General features: G+C 48.1%; 1 protein-coding gene across 2 annotated transcripts in view; it reads right to left on the minus strand.

The window, feature by feature from the left end:
- PRKCA (protein kinase C alpha) overlaps window positions 1-24,763 on the minus strand; it is a gene marked incomplete at its 5' end in the record, with an annotated part of 360,927 nt that overhangs the window by 189,452 nt on the left and 146,712 nt on the right. For both annotated transcript variants that reach the window (XM_082679809.1, XM_082679808.1), the window contains one exon: window positions 19,355-19,437. In XM_082679809.1, the coding sequence (XP_082535935.1) occupies window positions 19,355-19,437 (83 nt within the window). The remainder of the gene's footprint in view (window positions 1-19,354; window positions 19,438-24,763) is intronic.

Consider the following 24,763-nt stretch of genomic DNA (forward strand, 5'->3'; position numbering starts at 1 on the left):
TTTCACTGCTACGGCCAGTAGACCGGGCATCATGAAACACCCGCAGCATCCTTCTAGTTCACTTTGAGCAGTTGGTCCCTCCTCCCTCTACAAAGGGCCCCGTGGGGTTTAGCACAAACCACCTGTAAGGGACTAACCCAGCCCCTCTGTAATTAAAAAATATAATACCTAGTAAGGACTGAGCTTCTGCACGAGGTCACAAGCACGAGCTCGCCGTCGGCCCCAAGCTTCATGCTGCTCCGGGCTGTCTCTCCCGCTTCAGTCCCTCCTGCTCTCCGCCTCCACCCCATGCGGTTCTTTCCTTTGGGCTCCACTAGCAGCAGGAGCTCCTTTCTGCCTAGCAGAGTTGGGACAGACTCAGGGACATCACTCAATGGTACTAAAAGGAAATAAGCACAGAAATTGCAAGCAGCCAAAAGAAAGGAGGGGAGGGGGCTCATCAAGTGTGGGTGTTCTGTCCTGCCCCAGCCGGCTTCACCGGCTCGGTCCCAGGGCACCCGCTGTCCCGCGACGTCCATCATCTCCTCCCAAGCGTGGTGCCTGTGCTCCTCCTCGGGCTCCCAGTCTGCCAGCACCGGGAGGATGCCCACCTCGGGACCCCGGCGGCTCCCCACTGGACACCTCGAGGGGCTTTCCGGTCCAGACCAACAGAAGGCCCCCATGTCCCAGTCATGCATAATGGGAGCTGAGATACGGCCAAGGGAGGAATGAGAGGCTGAGCTAAAGGGGCCATGAGTTGCAAGCAGGGTTTTTCAGAGCTAAATCTGAGTTCCTCCATTCGTTCCTCACTTGAATATTTTACTTCAAAGAGCGTTCAGCATTTTGACGCCTGCTCTAAAAGTAGAAACCAGGTCTCCCCGTTTCCCTTCTCGCCTTTCAGAGAAAAGGGATGAAACAATTCTTGACCCTGTTTCTTTTCTTACACACACAGTGTCCATCCATAAAGTTGAGAGGAGTTTGTTCTTTACATGAAATCTAAATTTGTCTCAGACTGGCCTTCTTTTCAACACAGCCTTGTAACTTAGGACTTCTTAGAGGATACAGATTGAGCCAGACGAGATTTGTCACTGCATAATTGGACGTTTACTGTTAGCTGTCCCAATTAACCGAAAAAGAGGGGTCAAATCGCATTTCAATTTTCCAGAGGAAAAACGGTTGAACCTCAGCTTGTCAATTTATACCATATTTTGAGATCCTAGAGACAGTGCTTATTAGGAAAAAGTAAGTGAAAAGCAACTGAGAAATGAGAGAAAAAATTCTGTGGTCACGCACTACCATTATCCTTATAGATGAGTTTATATCTGGAAGCTGAAAACATGTTTATAGACTAAAAAAATGAGAATTCTGACTTTGACAGCCATTATACTCTCTATACCCATCACTACAGTGTACCAGCAGGACTATATCTGTACTCCTCCACTATATAAAAACATGAGTTAGCGATCGCCAAATTCTTTCAAGGTCTGGGAACACACTTGCTAGAGAAACCGCCAACTGCTGCAGAATCCTGTAAATGTCAAACATTTTTAGGACTTTTCTTTTTAAGGGGGCAATTTCCAAATCAAAATTAGCTGAAGCTACAATCTGGTTTGTATCGAGGGGGCAGGTCCCCCAAGAGTCCTGACTCTGCTGCACGGCACACAGCGTCTGAAGCATCTCATAAATTAAGGCCCCGGTCTCCTACCGCCAGGGATGCCCTGGTGTGAGACTTTTAAATCACTGCAGTTTAAAAAAAAATACTCCACAGCAGGGTTTCTTAAAGCGGCAAAATTGGTCATGACAGACCCAGGAGAATTTCAAGGTGCCTAAAATAGCAGTTGCAAGTGGTACTGGGATCGTTAGACTTTTTCCTGTTAAGTCTGGGGGCAAATCTCTAGGGAAATCAGCAGTCACTTAGGAATAAGAGTGCAGGCTACTAGCGTCAGAGTGTGGCTAACTGTTTCTGCAGCCCAAGCAAAAAGTACATTTAAAAATAGTAACTCTGGACACCTGAAGTTTTAGAAGGAAATGAGCACAAGGGCCAAGGGCCTTTGCCATCGGCCCCCAGTTCAACCTCAGTACAACTGACGGGAGCATGACCGATGGAAAGGTGATCGAGGAACCTGAGGCCCAGGGAGGCGATGGTATTTGCTGGAAGCTAGAAGGCAAGAGACAAAGACCCGGGGCCACGGGAGTCCACGGCTCCTTCGACTGCTTCACTCCCCTCGACCCCAATCAACACAACACAAAATACCCTCTCGGGATAGCTGACGGGGCTACCTTACAACCTGGAGGCCTCCAAGCGTTCAAACTATTAGGCGCAGCTGATTCCCATCTCAGGATCCAATTTCTACCTCTAAACGGTTGTGGGGAATTTCCAACAATCCTTTTAACTTCTGGCTTGCTCCTTTCCTGGACCACTCAAACCTCCCAAGCCTCTTTTCTCAACAAGCTAACCCTAACTGGACGTCTAGTGATGACCTGTCCTGACCACGGACATAACACATCACCTACAGTAGAAATGACGCGTGCCTGTTGCCTGTACTTTTTCAAGGCTCCTGAGGCTTAGGGCTCTGATGTTTGTTTCGTGTTTTAAGGGTGTCAGAGTTATATCTTCTTTGGTGTAAGCTCCAAAGAGCACAGAGCTCCATGTTTCATACAATATGCACTGTAGCACGACACTTAATAAAGGCTCTGTGTTGATACGACCTGCAGTAACTCTCCATATCAGGGAGTCCCTCAGACTGTGTAACAAAGCAACTCCAAGATCTGTTTCCATGACAACAGCAGCATCGCACAGGAAAGAAAAGGAAGAGAGTACAGAAGGCTCTTCAGAAACTGCTAACCAAATGCATACCCAGTTTAAGAGACTAAAAACAATGATCTGGTCATTCGATTTGGGGTTAAAATCTTTTTTTCTTGAACATGTTCCCTAATGACGTGACTATTTTTAAACGTCCAATAGGAACGGATTCAGAACACTATAGATACCATCCATGTGCCAAATTTCAGGAGGTCTAAAATTAGGTTACTAGGTTCATCAATTTCCCTTAGAAGATTCTAGTAGAAACAGACCAAACCTTTCAGGGAGTAATAACAGGGAAATGCTCATAATTCAAATGCTATGGTAAATAAATCATGTTCATTCACAAGCTAAAAACAAACTCCAAAAACCCACAATTTCCCCCAATAAAATTAAAATGGGAAGTATCTTATGAAACAAGAGTTCCAGCAGGCCCTTCAGATAATTTACCAAGCCACACACTGAAAACAACTCACCGCGGTGTGTGTTATAACTAAATCACATTATAAACACATATGGGAGAAGAAAACGTCACACTGTCCTCTTCTATTGTGGCCAGCCTCTGCTCGTGTTTGCTTTTCTTTCATGGATGAGGCGGAAATAAAATAAATGTTGGAGAGCCAGTGAGACTGCCAGATTCTGGGTAAGCACAGAAGACAGGAAGGTGAAAGGTGGCTTTGCCCTCAAGGGACAGCCACCTACGGGTAGAGACAATGACAGCACAGGGTTGTGAGTGTCTCCAGCGAGGGATGTGCAGGGGAACTAAAGGAGCAGCTGAATATGGGGCAGGGGGCGGGGGGGAGTCCATGGAGACAGAAAAGATGGTCGGGGAAAGGCTCTGAGAGAAGAGATGCCCTATGTGGTCCTCACAGGAAGACTAGGGACTGGCCGGGCGCCATGGGGGAAGGCATTCCGGAGAGAAAACCCAGCATCCTTCCAAGTCTCATAGCAAACTCTAGAGCATGCACGGGAGCCATCACCGCTCCTTCGGAAGAACGTGACACACAGCCCTCGGTTACCCTTCTTGGGGCTCCCCCGTCCTGAGGTCCCTCTCCTATGGTTAGTAACGTCCGCTCCTTGGAAGTTCTTCTTGGAGTTTACACTCCACTCTGCCTTATAACACCTAGTCATGGGGTGGGTCGGTCCCTTGGAGTTCCAAAGATAAGCCCACCCTTCTTTCTAGGCTAGAAGCCACTGCTCATCAACGCCTACAACCTACCCCTTACTTCACGCTTAACATTCCTGACTGCTTTTCGGGTCTCTGTCCTTGGTTTCCTGCTCATCCCAGTTTCTCAACACCTTCCTTAATACCTGCTGTCCATCCCGCACTTCATACTCCAAACGATGTCTGGTACCTACGGAGGATGCTGTTGCTGCTTTGAATGACCGAAGCTGCTTCCATGAACAGTGAGCAACTGGTATACCCTCTCTGCTTCAATCAACCCCTATTATTCACTATCAGCAACTACTATGTAACAAGAATATTATGACTGAATCAACACAATTATGGAATCTCAAAATATTTCATTATCAAAACAAAAAATGCTCCTCACAAGATAACTTAGAAGTACTGTCACCAACAGAAAGAACAAGTTTTGTTTTGTTTTTCAGAAAAGTCTTGCTAAAAAAAAAAGTACTTATCGCAAGACTTCCTCATTCTTGTCTCCTTTTCCTATCATCAACAGATCAAGAAACTCAGTTAATTCGACTGTATCTGAAAACCCCTCATGACACCATGTCCATAACAGAAGGCTTCCTGTACCACCGAGATAAAGTCATAGCAACAGTGGTACAGAAAAGGGCGCGTCGCACCCCGGGTGGTGAAGGCGGTTATGTCTAGAAGGCAACGTACCCTCGGCAACTGCAACACAGAATCCACTGTTACCTGCCTATCCGATATTCATTCTCCTCTTCTTTGTTACTGAACTACCTTGACCTTGCTCTGGGCAGAAATACACCCACAGCTTCAAACAAAACAAAATAAAACTCCCACGGTTTTCCAAGTAGGAGTGGCTGTGTGATACAGTTCCGGCCAACAGGATGTAAATGAGGTTGTCAGATTGGGTTTCACGGGGAATCCTTTAAAAGGGAGTAGACTCAACAGGCATCTGTGCTTTGACCTTCACCCTTCTCTCTCCTCCTGCGTGGAACCTGGAAGGGATGGTGATGGAGCAGCCGTCTTACAACCAGGACAACAAAGATGAGGATGAAAGGACGAAAGCCACACGATAAGAAGGCTGAACTGAAAGGCTGGGTCCTTATGGAATCCTGGAGATGCCACGTGAGCCCCAGACTTCCCAGTCCAGACATTTTGTTACATGAGAACAAAACCCCCATTTAGTTCAAACCATTGCTTGGCCAGGTTTTCTATTACCCGTGTTGCAAATGGATACACTTAGCCCGTGGCAGCCCAGACGTCTGCAGCAAACAGCTCTGCCAGCACACTGCTGGGCATAGAATTATTCTCAGGTGGGTGGGTCTGCTCCATTCAGATGACGTCCTGGGAGACCACAGCACTTGGTCACATTTCAAAAGAATTTCGTGGATGAGATTCGAGAGGGGGCAAATATGCCAATTAGAGCTTTTCAAAAATTGTACTATTCCAACAAGATTAAATCCAGAAAAATAATCTATGTCGAATCATCTTAAAAATCAAATGATCATGATTTCGGTTTCCCAGGGTCCTTTGTAGTCCCTGCCCCTCCGCACGTAAATTCGGTCCCAGTCCTATAACCACAGCAATACCTTCACGTTAAGCTTTTGCACGGAGCATCATACAAGCATCTTCGTGTCTGTATAATCTCCTTAACGGCTGCACCTATGCTACTGCACGGATGTATCACAATTGACTTAACGACTCCCCACCGCCCATAAGACAGTCAGTAAAAGAAACTGATGACTGCAGAGGGAAATCTAAGAGGACGCCGCACTCAAGCCAATATACAGCCACACCCTAATCTTCAACGTTAAGATCCTATTAGGTATAAATTATTCTCAAGGTTTCCAATTCAAGACTTATGGTAGTGATCTAGAATGGCTGACATTCAGAATCTGGTGGGTAACTGGGTATTCTGCTTCAGTAAGACTGATCGTATACATTTTATTTTCTAATGAATTTTATAGATCACAGAGTCCTAACGTTAAGATTATGAAGCACATGCTTTTTTGGCTGTCAGGGAGATAGTGCAATCACACAGTAGGCCTCAGGCTCACCTGGCATGGCCAGCTGACTCTCATATGGTATGGCATTACAGTCACAGAAAAGGAAAAATCTCCACGATCCTAGGACAGTTCCTTTCAGTTACATTATCGGAAGGAAACAAACAAAACCCTGTAAGATTTTTTTCATCTCTCTTGTAAAAGTCACATACATTCATCTGGGCAACAAATATTAACTGAGCACTTAGTACGTGGCAGACACAGTTCTAGGTCAAATAGAAGAGTGAGTGAGACAACAGCCCTGCTCGCACAGTGCTTCACGCTGGGGGAAGAGACAGACAGCAGTCAAGTGACAAATACATAGCACGGTTTCCCGGGTGACAAGGACCATCAAAGGCACATAAGGAGGACACGCTAATGGACAATGGAAAGGGGAGGGCGGGAGCTGAAGAGGCCTCTCTGTGGAGTCACCTGAGCAGAGACCGGTATGGTATCAATGAGCATCGTGAAGGTCCGGGCACAAGAATCCACCAGTGCTAAAGCCCTCAGGTGCAAATTAGCTTATTAGCCTGTCCTGTCCGTGAGGTGGACAGGAACCAGAACCCAGTCACCACCGGCTTTGTTGACCAGAGTAAGACGTTTGCATTTCACTGTAAAGGTCAAGGAAGGCTACTGCAGGGTGTGGAAAGAGCAATGCAATGATGTGACCTGCCTGATACCTGCCAAACGCCACTGGGGATGCTGCCTAGGGGAGAAACTGGAGGGGACAGGAGCAGACGTGAGCAGACACAGCAAGATGCTCTTTGGCAAACTGCACGCATTTCCAGAGGTTATTTCATCGGACTCTCCCATCCTTGGGCTCCTGGATGACCAGGCGTTTAGTAAGTGAGAATATGACCAAACCAAAGCACGTAGCTCCAAGCAGACGGTGGGCATGTGGACTTGCAGGAAGGTCTGCTTCACACATGCACCCGATTCCTTTTTAAATTTTCTACTTGTCACTTTTCTTCCTCGCTTCCAGCTCTGTACCTTCAGTTACTCTAAATTACAGATTTGTAATGAAAAAAAAAAACCCTGATTAACATGAATTACCTAAAACCTCAGTGCACCATTCAACCTTCGCAAATGCAGAAGGAAAGAGGCCTCCCTTTCTAATTGTAAGACCTGCTGTGTGAACTCCCCTTGTTCAAGCTTCCCTGGTCTTTTGTGATTAATTTTAGTAACGGGAGAACGACCTGCTTAAGAACAAATGAGTCATCATACAGCTTCATATCTTAGAAACCTAAAATCACCCTCCTGCACGGAAAGTATCATTTTCAGGTATGAAATTTCTACCCCATGTTGACTCTCCAAAGCTTCCTGCCTTGAAAAAGAGGTGGGGAGGGGCAGGCTAGGGACTTGAGGTTACAGACAGCAAGCAACGTGCACACTGCCTCCTGAAAGGTATTTGCCTTAGGGATTTTTATGACATGGAAAAAAAAAAAAACCCTCAACCATTGTTAACAGTGTGTAGGCTGTGCATTTCAAAATATCCTTTCATACAGCAATCTCGTAACAATACAAATCTCTCCTGAGCACGAAACAGCAACCTCTATGACTTCCGCAAGGATTATTTACCCTGGCACAGCGAGGCATGTCTTAGACACGCACCTCTGAGTTCAAACTGGAAAGAAATCAAGGACTCCTGACTCCTCAGCTTTACCACTTCTCTTCCTCTTGAACTGTGGTTTGTTACAAACCTCTCCAGATTAGCTGTACAATTAGCAGTGACTTCAAGGAACACAAATCCAAAACATGCAGTCGACAAAGCAAGCATTTCCTTTGAACAGGTTCTTTCCCCACCAACATTTAACCTGAAAAACGTTCACCAAGTTACAAATCCTGGTCATACGTTCAGCAAAGCACAGTGCAATGGGCATCCTGCGTAAGTTCCTCAAACGTGGAAGATTCTCTCGACACAGGTAGAAAAAACACTTTCTAAAGGAAATTCACTTCCTAAAGACTAATTTAAGATCAAGAAACGGCTGGCACTGATCTGAGAGAATCTCCTGAAACATTTTACAGATATTTATTTTATTTTGGGATCAGAGACCTCATGTTTTCTTCCATTCACTCTTGCAACACACGTTCATGATCACCTGTGAGTCAGAAACCATACGAGGCACTGGGAATACAGAGATGGGTGAGGTTCAGGGGAAAGGAAACATCACAACACAACCACAATAAGTCATCCTGTGGTAAACTGTTAAGCTAATGGCCCGAGCGGCCCAGCCCTCCCAGGGCCACACCTGTGCCCTGTCCCCCTGCGATGGATAATGCTGTGCTTAGTTAACTTCACTGGACCATGGGGTGCCCAGATATTTGGTCAAACATTATCCTGGGTGTTTCTGGGAGGGTGTTTTTGGATGAGATTAACATTTAAATGCCTGCCAGCCTCCACCGTCTCATGACCTAGTTCTGTATAAGAAATCTCTTTGTGGGAAACACACACACACCCGTGTGCGCACACCCACACCTGTACACACACGTACACCTGTGCACACAAATACACAGCCTATCAGTTCTGTTTCTCTGGAGAACCCCGAACTAATCTACCTTCACAGGGACCCTGAGCTTGGCCATGCGACTTGCTTTGGTCGTGAGACATCAGGACATATAATGTGTAAGTGCGCTAAGCCTTGCCCTCTTGGAAAACTGCCACCACTATGTAAGAAACCTGTGCTACCCTCCCCTGGAAAGGTCAGGGTGGAGGGGAACCAACCAACAGCCACAGCAAACAGGCAGCGGAGTTGTCGTGTGTGACCCTGTAGAAACCCTGGGAAAATGTGAAGGAGAGAGGCGCGGTCGTGTCATGGCGATGACGTTCTTCTTAGAACCTGGCTCTCCACCCTTGGACTGTCAGTCTCAAAATAAATGTGTTTTGGGAGCAGGCTGGATTATAAAAATAAACAGAGATGTGGAAGGAAGCGAAATGACTAGAACAGCTGACCTTCCCTCTGTCCATCTCACCTCCAGCTCATAACAGACTATGATCGAGGGCGTTCGCTCACAGCTTCTGGGGCAACACAGTATAAACAGCTGTCAGCAAAGCGACTCTCCCGCTGGTTCCATCTCTCTCGGCCACTGTCGAAGGCCTAGACAGAATTCCTACTAAGTAGGTTCACTGACTGTTGTCATTGTTTTGGACCCTTGCTCTCACTGTAAATAAAGAAATGTCACAGTGACAATGCTAACTAGAAAACCCTCCGTCTTCCTTCCTGCCCTGTCCCCTAGGAAATGCACTTCTTTCTGTCCACAGACTTCTCCTGAGTCTCCCACCGGCAAGTTATTAAACAGCAAAAGCAGAGCCGAGGTGAGGAAGGTACCAGCTAATGGAATGGGGCTCCTCCTTCGGCTCAACAAAGATGACTCATTAAAATCCAGGAACAAACAAATCCCTCTGGGCCGGCTCTCAGCTTAGGGTGAGGCCGCTTGCACTGAATCTTTCCAGAAACCCAGGGTCCTGGGAAGCCCTACCTTCCCGTTTCCTTGAGAACAGAACCAAGTCTCCAAATGGCCGGGCTCTCACCTGGTCCCGTCACACGCTGCAGTCTTCACTAGGGGGCGCTGGCAGTCCTCTTGGCGAAGACTTTTCCTGTTAACACCTTGGGATTTTATCATCTCGAGTTTCTTACTGTTTTGAGATTTCTCATAGACACACTGACCCCAGACCCCGACCCCCAAAACAGCGCCTTCGCCCACAGAAAGCCTGCCCCTGAAGCTGGCTTTTACTAACCAACCATGAGGCGCCAGGGAAAGAACAGGGTTGGAAGCAGAGAGACCTGGGTCAAAGCTCACCACTTCCTGCTGGACTCCGGCAGGTCGCTTAACCCCCAGCCTCCATTTTCACATCTGTACCATGAAGATAATAACGTGTGCACGGAAGTAACCATCTGAATAAATAAGCAGGTTGATTCATAGGTATGACTTCCCACTAAGGATGAGCTGCTTGAAGACAAAGACCATGGTTTTTTTAACCTTTGCATCTCATAGCACCTGGCATGAAATAAACGCTCAAGGACCATTTAACGATTACAAATAAGAGCAGAAAAAGCACCAGACATAGAGACGCTAAGTACACATCAGGTACCATCGCCAAGATGCCATGATTGTGGAGCAGAACTTCTAGCTCTGAGCTGCCAATGATCTGAGCCACAAGTGGCCCCAACTCCCGTTCTCAGGCACGGGTTAATCTGGTTGTTTGTACGTCATGAACTGATATTACTAAGTCACTTGGTACGGGTCAGAAAAAATAAGGACGCCTTCACACCAATTTCCGACCCCAGTTAGTCAAAAGCTATTGTCCAAATCCACCATTTTTTAAACTCACCTCCAAATAGCTGAGACCATGGTTTGAAATGACTACTGTAAAGAGAAGGAAAGCCCATCAGGCGTGGCTTCCACCCTGCGAGGTGACATAATAACGCTGATGAAACATCCATTCCTAAGCTCTGGGCAAGGTCAGTAACAATCTCACGCGTAGCTAAAACTAGCCAAGTATTTCAAGATCATGTAAATACAACTGGTGACCAAATTAGGTTATCAGACCTTCATCCACTCATTCTCTGGTTCAATAAGTATTCTTTGTGCACCCATTCTGTGCCAGGCTCTGCACCGGGCTGTTGGTTTCCAAGGGAAATGACAGAGGACGGCCCCATGAAGAATGCACTGTGTAGGCATGACCGTCGAGGTAGACAACAGTTTTCTAGAATATGGGTATTAACTAAAAGTGTCCGTGAGAAGCTACGCAACGATTCCTACGTGCTTTCCCATGCTTCAGGCACAAACGTCGCTTTTCAAGTCTGATGTCAGAGACAGTTTATAATTTTCCCAAGAAAATCACTGTCTACCTTATCATCTTACCCCCTTTCTGACCAAAAATGGTACCACCCACCTTAACCACACCCCTTTTTCAGAGCTGGCTCCACTGGGCTTTTGGCTGCTTCCCCTAAACAATCACACCACACTCTCAAAGGCTGACGGGGGGACAGGCAAGAGGAGAGATTCTGAAAAGAATGAGCTGCTGGCCATATGTGCCATTCTGAGCACAGAGTTCCAAAGACATTCGCGCAGTGGCAACTTCAGCCATTGGATTAAGCTGAAAAGCCCCCGGGGTGACCCTCTCAAGAACAGGTCCTGGCCCCCTGGTTCCCGCACAGGGCACCTTCTCTATTTTCACACCACACACACCCCCTCTTCTCACTGGCGCATCAAGAGGACGGACGCCCCACCCTCCACGGCCCCCGGAGCGCATCAGAACTGCAGGTGGGGATGCAAGTGTTGGAGGCTATTTTTAATTCTCAGCTAAATTAATTTGGTGCAAAAGTAGCCGGAGTCCCTTCCCTTGTAGGAAACACTTCTGTGACTGTGAATCTGGTACATAAAATAACCCACCCACGGAAGCACAGAATTAGCACGGGAGCTTGGGGTTGGGTTTGCTTCCCCGAAATAACTTCTTTTCCAGGTTTCCCGTGGCAGCATGGCACGTGAGGAGTGCAGAGCGGGGTTTCAGGACCAGCGAGGCTTCCACTCAGAGGTTCACCTGGGGGGATCTCACCAGGATCTGCAGAACATGGCGGGTCTCTCTGGCCTGTGCTCTTTTATTTTTTTATTTTTATTTTTTTTTTTTTGCTGTACACGGGCCTCTCACTGTTGCGGCCTCTCCCGTTGCGAGCACAGGCTCCGGACGCGCAGGCTCAGCGGCCATGGCTCACGGGCCCAGCCGCTCCGTGGCATGTGGGATCTTCCCGGACCGGGGCACGAACCCGCGTCCCCTGCATCGGCAGGCAAACTCTCAACCACTGCGCCACCAGGGCAGCCCTGGCCTGTGCTCTTTTAACGGGTCCCCTTGCAAGGATGTGTCACCTGAGTTTACACACCACTGAGTAGCAGCATTTGGTGAGAGATGAACTCCCTTAAGCCAGCAGGAGAAACAGAAAAATACTGGTCTACTTGTTTTTAAAAGAACATTTTGAAAAAAAAAATGGAAATAAATCTTTAAAATGTCACCACCTTCAGGAAGCCTTCCCTCATTCTCCCATGAGATGAACTCTCCCCTCCACTCAAACTCAACAAGAGCTTGTTTCTTCCCCCACTGATGGCAGCCGTCACATGCAACCTTACGGTGTGAGGATCTGCATCCTTTTCACCAGAGAGGATGCACTGGGAGGGCAGAACCTGTCCATCACCTTTTTATCTTCACAGCTTGAAGCCCTCGATAAACATTTAGGTGACAGAATATTATTTAGTGCTGAAGACAACTGTAAAGATCACCAAGTTCAATCTCCCTATTGATGAGTAAGAAAACCACGACCTAGAAAGGTTTTCGGTGACTCGGCAGGGCAGGGCTCCCAGTTCCTTCTCTGAGACTCTCTTTACCTCACTCTGCTGAATTTTATTCATTTATTTTTTTTGAAAGGGAGGGAAATCTTTCTCCTTACTTTCTTTTCTTTTTCTTTTTTTCTTAAAAATTTTTCACCGTGTTGGGTCTCCATTGCTGCGCATGGGGCTTTCTCTGGTTGCGGCGAGCAGGGGCTGCTCTTTGTTGCAGTGGCTTCTCTTGTTGCGGAGCACGGGCCCTAGAGCACACAGGCTTCAGTAGTTGTGGCGTGTGGGCTCAGTAGTTGTGGCTCACAGGCCCTAGAGCACACGGGGTCAGCAGTTGTGGCTCACGGGCTCTAGAGCGCAGGCTCAGTACTTGTGGCGCACAAGCATCGTTGCTCCGCAGCATGTGGGATCTTCCTGGACCAGGGCTCGAACCCGTGTCCCCTGCATTGGCAGGTGGATTCTTAACCACTGCGCCACCTGGGAAGTACCTCTGCTGAATTTTAAATGCCACTTTTTAGCGCCTGCACCTTTTACAAATCATTTTGTTGGTTCAGGAATGTAAAAAATGTCTGGGGTGTAACAGGGTTTTTCTCACACAATGGTCCTATTTCCCTATTACATGTAAAAGCACACTTGCAGAAAACAGAAGATCCACTAAGTAAATTTATTTCTAGATTTATTTTACATGTTTCTACTTTTGTTATAAATGCAGCTTGGAAAGGCTGAAATTTAAACAACTTAGCAGTCTTTTTTCCTCTGCTCAGTTTCTACGACACTGAGAAGAACTTGAGAACAAGAGAATTCGCAGGCTGTCAAAAGGCAAAGCAGGCAGCTCAGTTCTCGGGACACACGGCTGCCCACGGGGTCCAGCTCCCTCCGGAGGCTGCTCCAGCTCTGCGGCAAGCTGTGCACTGGGTCCCATTTTTGGCTGTGAGTCAGTCATTTATGGTCGATGCGCTCAGCTTCTTCAGATGGCTCGGTTTCACGGGCTTCACAGACGTGAAGGGGCACCCAGATCAGAAGCAGGCTTCCCTGCCCTGTAACAAGCTGGTTCATCTCCTCACTTGTGCTCTTGCAAACATGCAGGCGGCTGCAGCCACCTCCCGATGCCACCTGCACGGAGGAGGCTCCCCCCAACCCGGGAAGCTTCAGTAATGACCCCGGAGGTTGTTTTTAAATCCCTTGAATTCGACTCAATTGGACGGCTCAGATACAAGAAGAGCAAAGCCCTTCAGGAATCGTTTCTCCCCGGACAGGCCAGGGGCACCGGCCGGTGAGGATGCGTCAGGTGAATAAAGGCAGGGAGACTACGCTAAATGCAGACCAAACTCCGGGAAGCTGATGACCTCCAGGGCTTGAAGCCTTTCAAAAGACCCCCCTCCACCTTCTCCAATATCCACATACCCAGCACACAGGGCAAACCTCCCAAGGATTACGTTTAAAGAGCTGTTGAGCACTTGTGTCATCTTAAACACATCACGTAAGACTCTTCTCTTCCTACACTTTTACAGATTGACGGGGTGAGTCCGGACATGGTCTTTCACAGCAGGACTGAGATTGGTGTGAGTCTCTCTCTAAAAGTGACACTTCGTGGCTTTTCTCACTGAAGGCGCAGAGAAAACAACGTATGGAAAACAAGGATTTAAAGTGCTAATACACACGCACAGAAGCATGTGCACACACCCTGGAAACCCAGGTACCTCGTGTTCCCTCTGGCAGGAGGGGATTCACGAGGAGACACAATTCTCGAGGGACAGAGGTTGTCCTAAGGACAGGGAGGGGTTCCAGACTGAAGGACAAAGTCTTCGAGCTGAAAATTTTAAAAGTGCAGGGAAGGGGCCTGAGGACAAGCCGGCCCCCTCAAACCCAGCCCGGCCGGCCTCACTGCAGCCCGGGCAGAGCAGGGACGGGACAACCATCAAGGCAGGTGGCCAGCGGCAGCGGAAGGAAGAAGGGCACTCTGGTCCCTTCGGAAGAACGAAGTCACAGGGCTCGCTGCCCCCAAGCCAAACGAGGTGACACTCCCCCCTCCACCTGCCGTGGCCTGGATCCAGTCTTAATTTGGGCGCGGGGAGGGCAAGAAGAGCTATTTCTAAACGCGGACCCTCTCACAAAATCCTGGACGCAGGGCAGGAGTGCTGGGCACGGCCCCGAGCTGCATTCTGAGGGTGCACACCTGCAGGCCGCAATTCTGCACCAACTCAAAGCGCCCTCGCGATGTGAGGTGAGGCGTGCGCTGCTCGTCCTGGGCCCGGCCGCGGCTCCGCATGCCCGCACCCAGCTGTGAGGCCGGGCTCTGGGGACCCGCAGCATCAGCGAGCGAACCAGCCAACCTCTCGCCAGCGTCTTTGAAAGGCTTCCCTCTTTTCCCCTCGGGTGCACAGGCTTGCGCTTAAAGTCTCAAAAATCATGGCTTTTGTGTGTAGATATGCTGGGAGGGAATTTCTGGCCAGAGAACACTGCTCGTCCAGAGGGGGTGGGGAGGCTGGGAGAATGGCCTGAGGGGTTTTGGGGGGGTGGGGGGGGAGGGTCCTTCCACTGAACCCAGAAGCCTCTTCTCAAGGTTCCCTGCACTTCTGCATCCTTCCCACCAGACTGCTCCTTGAGACGTGAAGACTATGTCTGCTCAAAAGAATGTTTTGTTTGTTTGTTTTTCCTTTTTTGCGGTACGTGGGCTTCTCACTGCTGTGGCCTCTCCCGTTGCGGAGCACAGGCTCCGGACGCGCAGGCTCGGCGGCCATGGCTCACGGGCCCAGCCGCTCCACGGCATGTGGGATCTTCCCGGACCGGGGCATGAACCCCTGTACCCTGCATCGGCAGGCGGACTCCCAACCACTGCGCCACCAGGGAAGCCGCAAAAGAATGTTTAACTCCCTTCGCATCTGGTTCCTGTAATCCGGGTACCACTAGGTTATTTTTCATTATTTTCCGTTCCTTTCCTCTTGAAGATGGCAGAGCAGGTACAGTCTCTGTGGATTTCACAAGATTTGTGGCTTCCTTCGCCCCCCCGTGGATGCTCTGGGGTCCGCTGAGCCCAGTGCACAGACACTGCGGTTTGAAAAAAGCTTGAATTTCTTTAATTTTCAGGGAACAAACGCTTGGGGTAGTTTTAAATTAGATTTCCCTGTTCCTGATCCTTGCATCCTTTGACCTGGTCTTTTTCATCCCCATCAGCGCTCTTCTAAACATCTGAACAGAACTTTCAATGATGAAACCACGTAGCAGGTTGTCAACGTGCTCCGCTGACCACAGGCCCAGGCCAGGGACCCCTCTCTCTTTCCCTTCACAACCGACACCCTGGAAAGAATCAGCCACAAACCTACCAGGTATTCCAGGGCATCAGGACACTGCCCCAGCTCGTTTCATTTTCTTTCTTTAATATGCCTCAGTCTCCACATCTAAAAAATAAAGTTAACCTAGAAAAATCTCTAATACCCCTTCCAGCTCTATAATCCCATGATTTTAAAATGTATTCCCCATCCTCAGCTCAGCTTTATGTCCTGATACCTTCATGCTCTTCCAACTACTCTCCTGGTGAGTTCAGTCTGGGAAGCTTGCAGGTTTGTTCAATAAGTAAATCCGTCCCGCACACAGACGGAAGTCACATCGCACACCCTGGCTCCAGAAAGCCACAATCACAGTCTCTGGATGCCAAGGACCCAAAGGCAAAAGTGTCCCGTGGAAAAGAATGCACAATCCTTTTTGATCAGACAGGCAGGACTGGCCCATTATTCTGTACCTTTTTAATAGCTCACCCACTTCTTTTTCTCTCAGACTCAATAAAAGCTCATCTCGTAACTTAAATTTTGAATATATTAAAATGTGAGGCAAGTCAACACACACAAAGATGAGCAGGGGCAGAACTCGGGGGGACTCGGCGGATCACAGGGGCGCCTTCTGTTACGCTTCACAGCGAAACGCTCTCTGCTAACGCTCTGCACCTGGCCCCAGGCTGGGAGGAGGGTGGCCACAGCGATCAGCCAAAACAGGATAAAATTCTGAGCCGGTTGTTTGTTCTTTTGTTATTGAGCTGCATGAGCTGCTTGTAAATTTTGGAGATTAATCCTTTGTCAGTTACTTCATTTGCAAATATTTTCTCCCATTCTGAGGGTTGTCTTTTCATCTTGTTTATGGTTTCCTTTGCTGTGCAAAAACTTTTACGTTTCATTAGGTCCCATTTGTTTATTTTTGTTTTTATTTCCATTTCTCTAGGAGGTGGGTCAAAAAGGATCTTGCTGTGATTTACGTCATAGAGTGTTCTGCCTATGTTTTCCTCTAAGAGTTTGATAGTTTCTGGCCTTACATTTAGGTCTTTAATTCATTCTGATCTTATTTTTGTGTATGGTGTTAGAGAGTGTTCTAATCTCATACTTTTACATGTACCTGTCCAGTTTTCCCAGCACCACTTATTGAAGAGGCTGTATTTTCTCCACTGTATATTCTTGCCTCCTTTATCAAAGATAAGGTGACCATATGTGCGTGGGTTTATCTTTGGGCTTTCTATCCTGTACCACTGATCTATATTTCTGTTTTTGTGCCAGTACCATACTGTCTTGATTACTGTAGCTTTGTAGTATAGTCTAAAGTCAATGGGCAGAAGACCTAAATAGACATTTCTCCAAAGAAGATATACAGATTGCCAACAAACACATGAAAGAATGCTCAACATCATTAATCATTAGAGAAATGCAAATCAAAACTACAATGAGATATCATCTTACACCGGTCAGAATGGCCATCATCAAAAAATCTAGAAACAATAAATGCTGGAGAGGGTGTGGAGAAAAGGGAACACTCTTGCACTGCTGGTGGGAATGTAAATTGATACAGCCACTATGGAGAACAATATGGAGGTTCCTTAAAAAACTACAAATAGAACTACCATACGACCCAGCAATCTCACTACTGGGCATATACCCTGAGAAAACCATAATTCAGAAAGAGTCATGTGGGCTTCCCTGGTGGCGCAGTGGTTGAGAGTCCGCCTGCCGATGCAGGGGACACGGGTTCGTGCCCCGGTCCGGGAAGATCCCACATGCCGCGGAGTGGCTGGGCCCGTGAGCCATGGCCGCTGAGCCTGTGCTCTACAACGGGAGAGGCCACAACAGTGAGAGGCCCGCGTACCGCAAAAAAAAAAAAAAAAAAAAAAAAAAAAGAAAGAGTCATGCACCAAAATGTTCATTGCAGCTCTATTTACAATAGCCAGGACATGGAAGCAACCTAAGTGTCCATCATCGGATGAATGGATAAAGAAGATGTGGCACATGTATACAATGGAGTATTACTCAGCCATAAAAAGAAATGAAATTGAATTATTTGTAGTGAGGTGGATAGACCTAGAGTCTGTCATACAGAGTGAAGTAAGTCAGAAAGAGAAAAACAAATACCGTATGCTAACACATATATATGGAATCTAAGAAAAAAATAAAGGTCATGAAGAACCTAGGGGTAAGATGGGAATAAAGACACAGACCTACTAGAGAATGGACTTGAGGATACGGGGAGGGGGAAGGGTAAGCTGTGACAAAGTGAGAGAGTGGCATGGACATATATTCACTACCAAACGTAAGGTAGATAGCTAGTGGGAAGCAGCCGCGTGGCACAGGGAGATCAGCTCGGTGCTTTGTGACCACCTAGAGGGGTGGGATAGGGAGGGTGGGAGGGAGACGCAAGAGGGAAGGGATATGGGAACATATGTATATGTATAACTGATTCACTTTGTTATAAAGCAGAAGCTAATACACCATTGTAAAGCAATTATAGTCCAATAAAGATGTTTAAAAAAAAAATTCTGAGCGGGAAAGGAGCTGCTGAAGATAGTTAACAGGCATAAACAGGCATCCACCAAGGCTCCCCGAGGTGAGCAAGTCTGTCCTGTGCGAATCCGGATGTGTGTTACCATCTACGCGGAATATCAGGAGCCAACAGAGGATTCAGAGTAAGATCACAGATGCGATCAGAGCTGGCCGACAGGCCCTTTCGGGAATCGTGAACTTGGCCTCTCACCTGCTGGCCTCTCCCGGCCCCCTTCCTTCCTCTCCCACCCGATCTGCAGGATGGGGCTCCTCAGAGCTCTCTCCTGGCCTCTAACTTCTTTTCTTCTACCTCTGTAATCTCCCTCAAGGCAAGATGATCCACTCGGAATGCCTTAAAAAAACAAAACCCAAAAAACCCAAAAAACCACCCAGAACAATGAGAACAAGCACCAAAGGTAGGAATCACTTGGAGCAAATCATTTCAGTATTAGTGGCCAAAGGGGTGCAGCACACGCCATCCAGAAATGCCTACTCTCCCGGGCCTACCCTGCAATTTTTTTTCTCAGTTAAAAACATGACTTTCCATGTAACAGCTCAAGTTCCCCTCCACTGGTTGTATTTTAGGCACTGGTGCTTTCCCCGCCCCCAAACTCCCACTCTGCTCTGCCGACCCCGCTTTTCAGCCAACAAGGGATGCAACGGAGAGACTCAGCAGAGACAGGCAGAGTCAGGTCACAAATCAGAGAGATGAGGTATTCACATGTGGGCAGTTTGAGAGATCATTTGTCCAGGGAAACAGACGCTGAATTATTCAAGTCACCAGGAGCATTTATAATACCTAATGAAAGGCAGCAAGGATCCCATGAAACCAACTAGGGACAGTTTGTTACATCGGCCAAAAGCATGAGAGCCCTACTAGTTAATCGACCTTACAAATAAACTGAAGGGCGATATATGTTCACTGTAAAATGTGTCAACATTTTCCAGAATAAACTGCCTTGTGTTTGGGAAAGCTACCACTATAAATCCGGTAGGTTTAGCTACTGTGCCACCCAGAGCTGAAGAGTACAAGCAAGGTTAACAGGAAATTCTCCTCTGAGCCTGGGATGGTCCTGCCAGGGTTCAAAAGGACTGTAAATCTATTCATTAGTAAAAGCCAAAGTCATATGAAGCGAACTGGTAAGTCTTCCCATTAACAGTGTGTGCCAGGGCAACAGCAGCTCAGCCGTTAAGAACATCAAACTCGGAAACACCCTCATCAACATAAAACAGTCGTTTCCAGGCTACTTACATCAGTGTCGGGTCCTTTATCTGCACCCGGACAAGAGAAAGTAACAAATTCATGGCACCTCTTGTGAACCACAAAACAGCAAACTGGTGGAGAGAGAAGAAAACTAAAATTAGTGAAGTCTAGACTGAATATACAGAGCTTTGTTTTCCAAACAGGGCTACATGCTGTCATAAGTCAAGTTAATTTCACTACAGAAAGAATCTCGTAAACAGTAATCAGGAGGCATTTCATTCAAGACTCAGCCACATTTGGTTTGGGGGGTTTTTCTAATAAATTTATTTATTTATTATTTATTTTTGGCGGCGGCGGGTCTTCGTTGCTGCACACGGGCTTTCTCTAGTTGCAGTGAGCAGGGGCTACTCTTTGTCGTGGTGTGTGGGCTTCTCATTGTGGAGCACGGGGCTACAGGCGTGTGGGCTTCAGCAGTTGTGGCTCACAGGCTCAGCAGTTGTGGCGCACGGGCTTCAGTAGTTGTGGCGCGCGGGCTTAGCTGCTCTGCGGCATGTGGGATCTTCCCGGACCAGGGCTAGAACCCGTGTCCCGTGCATTGGCAGGCGGATTCTTAATCACTGCGCCACCAGGGAAGTCCCCACATTTGGTACTGACTGGACTCCTACATAACAGAACCACAAGATGCCAGCACGGACAGGGCCCCGGGAGACCTAAACCTTAGTTCCTCTTCTCTAAAGTTGAGGGGAAGGGCTAGGGATTGTAAGACGGTTCTGCCAAGGTATAAACCAGGAAGCAACACGTAAATTACTGTGCACCCTCCTCCACCAACACAGAGGTGTGTAAACACTGATAAACACTAGACCCTATTAGTAAGAGAATAATTTATTATAAATAATACGTGTATATCCCCAACTGTGGGTGCAGCACTTCCTTAGAAGAGTTCTGAACGTCAAGAACTCCTGAAGACACAAACCCAACCTACAGAAAACAGCCCTCTGAAGTGAAGAAAAGCTAGGGTGCAACCTCACACCCCTCTTGTATATGCCTGCTCAGCACTAGCTGGGAGGGGACCGCAAATCTTCCAAATCCACGACACAAAGCGTTTCCCAAACTCAGCATGGTTTGGTGAGTATTCCCGAAGATGAATCAGTAACTGAATCATTAGTTACAGAAATCAGTAAGTAACCTAAGATTTTTATGAAAAGTATAACATGGAGGATACAAAAAAAATAAGTGACCGAGGTCACCCTTCCTTAAAAGCTTCCGGTTCAGCTCCAAAGGGCATAACCCACTACTCTGTTGTTCTCTGCTGAACAGCACGCTAAAAAACAATACTCCCTCAGAAATACTGGGTGAGTCCTTAGTCTTTAGTGAAGGCAGGCTAGAAATTCCCAGGTTCCCAGCTCTCGGCTACTCCCACAAGTGACACCAGCAGTGCACCTTCCTGCACATGTGTCAGTAGATAAAGCCAGCTGAAGAGGGTCAGGCCCAGGAGAGGGTGGGAGAGGCTGGCAGGTTTGCCCAGAGCCAAGACCCTAAAACTAAGGGCGCACTTAGGGGCCAGTAAGACATTCAGGATATTTGTGAGGGGCACGGGCAGCCCCGAAAGGTGTGAGCCAGATAAACAGACAAAAGCGGTGCTTCTGAAGGGCCAGGGGTGCTGCGGCAAGAATACACTGAACAGATCAGGCCGTAAGGGCCCGCGGAAGCCCACTGTATAGTCGGGGGATGAAAGTGATCACCCAGCACTATTCAGTCTGGAAGAGATGGACGTAAGAGACGTCAGGGAAATCGAAGAACTGATGGGACCTGCCAGCTGACCACAGACACCATTTGTCGAGCCTCCTGTTCTGTGTCACTCTGATGGGTCATTTCACCTGCATGATCTCACTGAGTCCTCATAACACTACTTAATATGCTCTGACGTCTACATTTTATGGAAGGGAAAACGCTGTACTGATCTCTGCCGTCTAGCATGTTACAAGCGCACGGTGTCTGCAGACAGAAGAGATGGTGGCAGAGGACAGATGGACGGAGAGATGAACGGGGCAGACAGAAAAGGGTCTTAGGTGCAGTCACCCTCCCCCATGTAGTGGAGTGAGGACTCTAAGGTTTGCTGGACGCCACAGCCCTTTCCCTCTACCACGTCCACTGGTGGACAGGAGAGCAAAAGATGCTGAAGGCGATGCCAAGATTCTGCACGTGGGTGCCAGGAAAATGGGTCCATAAAAACATACTTTGAAGTATATTTAATAAATATATACACATAAGTATATGTGTGTGTGTGTGTGTGTGTGTGTGTGTGTGTGTCTACGCGGGTGTGTACATATGAAACCTGGAGGATGAAGATGGGGGTAAACCATGTCAGGGAAGCAGGATAAAGGATGACTGTTTTCTTTTTAAACAGCTTTATTTTAAGATGGTCACTATACAAGGTCACTGTAAAAGTGTATCTTTTATAAAATTCCTTCAGGCTCGGCATGAGCAGGCAGAATTGGACAAGTGAGGGAACCGTCCACAGGAAGGTGAACACTCAAGACCTCACAGGAGCATCCTTTCAGAAGCAGAGATAACCTGAGGAAGGGGCTCTCTCGGCTGCTGCCCACTGGGCACCACTGGGGCCCGAGGGGGGGGTACTGTAAAGGAGCAGAGGAAAGAGCCCCTGGCTGCCCGGGCAGGGCCCAGACACCGCAAAGGGCAGCACTTCACTCCTAACAGCCTGCAGAGCAGCGGGCTTTCGCGGTGTTGCAGAAGCATCCCCATCGCGCCGCTCCCTAAGGATGGATAGTAAAGCGGCGGACGGCTCAGATTAATCCCATCCGCTTGCTCTCCCCAGACAGAGTCAGCTTCCACTCACTGGGATTAGGACGATAAATCACTAAAGGGAGAGGGCCACGGGAGCCCTACTTCCTCATCACAGTTATTATGGATACGCTGTTTTGAAGGGAAAAGGCGCGTTCTGATTCCCTACATAATCATTCAAACATTCGAGCCTTTCGTCTCTTTTTTGTCCATGTCATTCAGGTGGACACTGAAGAAAATCCATCTTTATCAGATCCCTTTGGCTAGTTCGGTGTTTGCACCTGTCCTTTCAATCCCCATTTACCTGTCAGTGCAATTACATCTCTCCAGCTGGCCGTGTATTGATTGTACACCTTAAATCGCATGTCCAATTTTATCCTGAAGAGAACCGCACCCTCACTGCACGATATAATCCGAAAGGGCAGCAAAAACCCCAGCCACCCCAAAATCACTTCTTCCCAACCTGCCTCAGCGGCCCCTCTCGCCCCACCTTACATCTAAGGTGCCTGTACTCACTCCCCAACGGGAGAGGGGGGAGAAGGGTCCAGAGAGCGGCTCCCCCAGGAGAGTTACCAGGGGATGAAGATCCTGCAAGGCCTGTTCAACGACTCAAGATTCAGACTTAATGAAAAAGATCACGCCAGCACCCAGGCCGGGGATGGGGGCTGATTAAGGAGAGGGAGCGCCAGCCCCAGCTGCGGGGAGACTGGGCGGCCAGGAAGAGGAGCTGGGCTGGAGCGGACTCCAGGCGGAAGCAGCACTGCCTGGAATGGCTGCCCAGGAAACAGAGCAAGGGCCAGACACTCCGACATCCCTGACAGCTGGCCTTGACCTCTGGCTTCAGGTTCTAAACTAAGGTGGGTCATTCTTACTTTGTAAGACAACAAAACACCAACATTTGCGATGTCTTGCTAGTGCAGTTGAAGATTGAGGAAAGCACTGAATAGAACAAGAGAATGCCCTGGGTTCACCAGGTCAGCACAGACTTCCTTGGGCTAACAATTAGGTGCTATTGTTTCTATCCTTTATTACTCGGAATTCTGAAAGTCTGCATCTCACCACGTTCTGCGGGGCAAGGGAATGGGGAGCGTGGAGGGTCGGGGGTCACACAGGACGCTTGCCATACATATGTGCTTGACCTTGGCAGGCAAAGGAGGAAGAAGTAGAGACACAGGGCCTGGCAGCTTCCTACCCCATGGTCTGTGTCCTGGAGCTGGACCCCTGGCCCCTCAAGGAGCCTTTGCTGAAGCAAGCCCAGGCTGGCCTATACGCCCCTGAATGGGGTTTCATTTTCAAAGCCTTTGGGTCACCTCTGCTTGTATAACCAAATGAGAGGTTTGAAAACACGAAGCTATCCTGCAGCTTGAAGCCGCAAAGTAAACCTTCATTCAATTATTTTCTAAGCATAAAATGGCTTTCCCTCTAATGCTCTGTGATGCACTCCGGCTGGCTGGCAGTGACGGATGACACACGGCACTAAGCGAACGACACGGAGGACAAGAGGTAATCCAGGCCGCAGGCCTGGACAGACAGCGACTCTCAATGCTGCCTGGGTCTAAAACTGAGAACACCCACCCTCCTGACCCACACTGCACGCTCATCTTACTTACGGAAGCGAAATGAACGGAAATGAGGCGAGTTTTCGCCATCTGTCAAGAGTGTGCTTCAGATACAGAACAAAGAAGTCACCTATGTTTGGCTCGAGAATTCGTAAAAAATCCCCCCCCGAAAAAAATAGAGGTGTGTGTGGTGACGCTGACCTGTTGATGTTCACAGCGGTTCTCAATCACGATTGTTAGTTTCAAGAGAACAAAAACCAGTAGAGGGTGGGCTGGAATTCACTCAGAGGAACAACACCCCCTTCTGACTGCTCCCCCACCCACGAATTTGCTAAGAGCGGGCTCAGCTCTAACGAGTCTTGGCCCATCACACACACGGGGTGGGCCTGAGTGCTCTGTCTCTGTGTCAAACGTCATCGTCACACAGATGGGCAACTGGGAGCCCGTGACACTGGACAATGGTTCCTAGAGTGACTGTGGGCAAATGCGAACCCCAGGGGCGCCTTCCGTCCTGCATTCACGCACAGAGCTCTACTTAAAAAGAAAAAAAGCATATGGTGAACTGATGCCACGTAACAAGGAATCAGCTGCACTCAGTGCTTCCTGCTCATCAATGCAAATTCCTCCTTAAAACTGCCACCAACACGATCACACACAGGAAAGGTGATTAGTCACTACTTCATACCTACTAGGAAGGCTATTATTAAAAGAAAGAAGAAAACAAAGCACCAGGTGACGGTGAGGATGAGACGAAACTGGAACCTTTGTCCACTGCTGGTAAGAATGTAAAATGGTACAGTCCCTGTGGACAACAGTACAGCTATTGCTCAAGAAATTAAACATAGAACTACCCTACCATCCAACAATTCCACTTTTGGGTGTAAAATCAAAAGAACTGGAAGCGGATCTCAAGCAGAGATTTGTGCCCTGGTGTTCATAACAGACTCACTGCAGTAGTGAAATGTGGAAACCACCTTGATGTCCATCAGGAGGTGGACGGATCAACAAAATGTGCTCTATATACAACGTAACATCATTCAGCCTTAAAACGGAAATTCTGACACCTGCTACAACGTGGGTGAACCTGGAAAACATT

The sequence above is a fragment of the Grampus griseus genome (assembly GCF_964374135.1).
Source record: "Grampus griseus genome assembly, chromosome: 20".
Lineage (NCBI taxonomy): Eukaryota > Metazoa > Chordata > Mammalia > Artiodactyla > Delphinidae > Grampus > Grampus griseus.